The 2,269-nt window shown below is 46.5% G+C and overlaps 1 protein-coding gene across 1 annotated transcript; it reads right to left on the reverse strand.

Annotated features, from left to right (window-relative positions):
• Position 1: 1 nt before the first annotated feature.
• Positions 2 to 1,471, reverse strand: TEOVI_000785800 (aminopeptidase P, putative; the record flags this gene model as incomplete). Its single annotated transcript, XM_067223497.1, has 1 exon — positions 2 to 1,471. One exon carries the CDS (start codon positions 1,469 to 1,471, stop codon positions 2 to 4), a length of 1,470 nt encoding a protein of 489 aa, XP_067079598.1.
• Positions 1,472 to 2,269: the final 798 nt, after the last annotated feature.

Raw genomic sequence — 2,269 nt, forward strand, 5'->3', positions numbered from 1 at the left:
TTCAAGGGGCATTTTTTTGGTTAACGAACACCACTGGTTCACCGACGAATGGCACACCAGCCATTGTGCGTTCAATCTCCTCCACTGTTCGCGGGACGACCGTAAGATTTACGACACCTGTTTCGGTAATTACCACATCGCTCTCAATGCGCACACCACCAAAGTTCCACAGCTTCCGGAGCCCTTCCTCATGGAGGTGAGGTTTCATTTCAGGGTTGACGAAGGCATCGGTAAGAAGCGAACGATTAATATAACAACCGGGTTCCACAGTGAGGCACATTCCCTTCTCCAGCACCCGTGCCGTTCTCAACTTACAGCAGTCGCTCTCGACAGGGCGCTTGGGACAATCTTCCAAGTAGCCCCCTACATCGTGCACATCCATGCCGAGCAAATGCCCCAGCCCATGAGGTTGGAAGAGACCCATAATACGCTTTTGCATTATGGTGTCTACATCTCCCATGAGTAAACCAGCACGCAGCAAGTGCTTGCACATGACACGCAACGCCAACTTGTGCATATCCACCCAGTTTGTACCGGGTCTGAGACTCTTCATCACTGAGTCGTGCGCGTCCAGAACGGCATTGTATATCATCACTTGGTCAGAGGTAAACTTACCGTTCACGGGAAAGGAGCAAGTAATGTCACTTGCATATCCCATGTAGTGGCCTCCCATATCTAGCAGGGCCATAGAGCCATCCTCAATGGGTGCGTCGTTATTTGGGTAATGCAGCACTGCGCCGTAGTGTCCCGTAGCGCAGATGCACGTATCCGCCACCTTCCTGCAACCGCCGTGGTAATAAACATGATGCAAAAAGGTGGATTCGAGTTGGTGCTGGGACATACCGGGCTTGCACTGTTGCATCACATGAATGTGAGCATCGCTGGAAACACGACACACATACCGCAGAAGGTCGATTTCTAAATCCGTCTTGTAGCAGCGTTGCCGACTTAATGTATCAAAAAGAAAGTCAGTAGATGTATTCAACTTCGAAGGTTGGGGAAGTTGAGCCGTCAGCACATTGAGGCCACTGTCGCTGTTTACCCCCTTCATCACCTCAACCGTAGTCACACCCTTCGCAGCGAATGTTTCATTAATCTCATCCGTGTAGTAAACCTCCTCCACGCCCGTCGCCTCCTTGACGCTTGCGGGAGTGGGCAACTCACCCATCCAAACCGCGTATGATGCCGGGAGGCGGGGAATGAAAAGAATTCCAGTGCCATCAGTAAGAACAGCACCGAAACAATCAGGAATGTCACAACCGAATAGGTAAGCGAAATAACTCTCCTGCCAAAAGAGATGGTTCACATCAGTGGAGTTTACCGGAACCTCCGAACTCCCTTGAAGGAAAGCGGCGTGTGTGTCATCCATGCATGTCCGCATCGATGCAGCAAGGCGCTGGCGCTGCTCCTTGTACATATCTGGACTGATCTCGAATGGATAGGCGGTGTTGCGAATACAATTTGACGACATGTCGTGTTCTCTCTCTCTCTCTCTTTCTCTCTCTGAAAACGTCGCACAAGTCGGTTACAAGTGATCTTACCTTACTTTTGTTCCCCCTTTCCTTTCCCTCTCCTTCGTTGTTTGATACCACGGAGTTTGTCAATGCTATCAATTTCAAAGGAGAAGTGAGAAGCGCAGGGGGAGAGCGAACGGAATAAATGGGACATCTGATGAATGTAGTGCGCCGTAAAAAAGAGCATACAAAATCCAGCCATTGAAATAATTATAATCATGAAGGATTGTTATTGTTGAGGTGAGGCGGAAGAAAAGGTTGTCAGAGCCGCTACAAAATGATGATAATAATAATGATGATGATGATGGCATAAAACGAAGCAAAAGGAAGATAGCGCGGCTTTAGACTCATTAAACTACACAGCACCACGTATACCTGCACGCTTATATAAATATGCGCACGAAAATTTCCACCCTCCCCACTGACATCTCGGCGCCTGTTTCAAATCGAATATTCCCCTTTCCGATTCCTTTTATTTCCGTTCTTTTTTCTCAATTGTCATCTATCCCACTCTCCTCCACTTCACCTTTCTTTTTTTTTCTCTTTACATTCCCTTTCCATTCATTTCACCTTCTTCCTTTCCTTATATCTAGCTACTTTAACTTTTTCGTCATTATATATCACGGCGACAACAACAACAATAATAATAATGATGATAATATATACGTTCGTGCCGATGTTTATTTTCCTCCAAGCCCCTTTTGTGGAACGTAGAAAAATAGTATAGAAAATAATATATATATATATATATTTTT

The sequence above is a fragment of the Trypanosoma equiperdum genome, assembly GCF_001457755.1.
Source record: "Trypanosoma equiperdum strain OVI genome assembly, contig: ctg_1885, whole genome shotgun sequence".
Classification (NCBI taxonomy): Eukaryota; Euglenozoa; class Kinetoplastea; order Trypanosomatida; family Trypanosomatidae; genus Trypanosoma; species Trypanosoma equiperdum.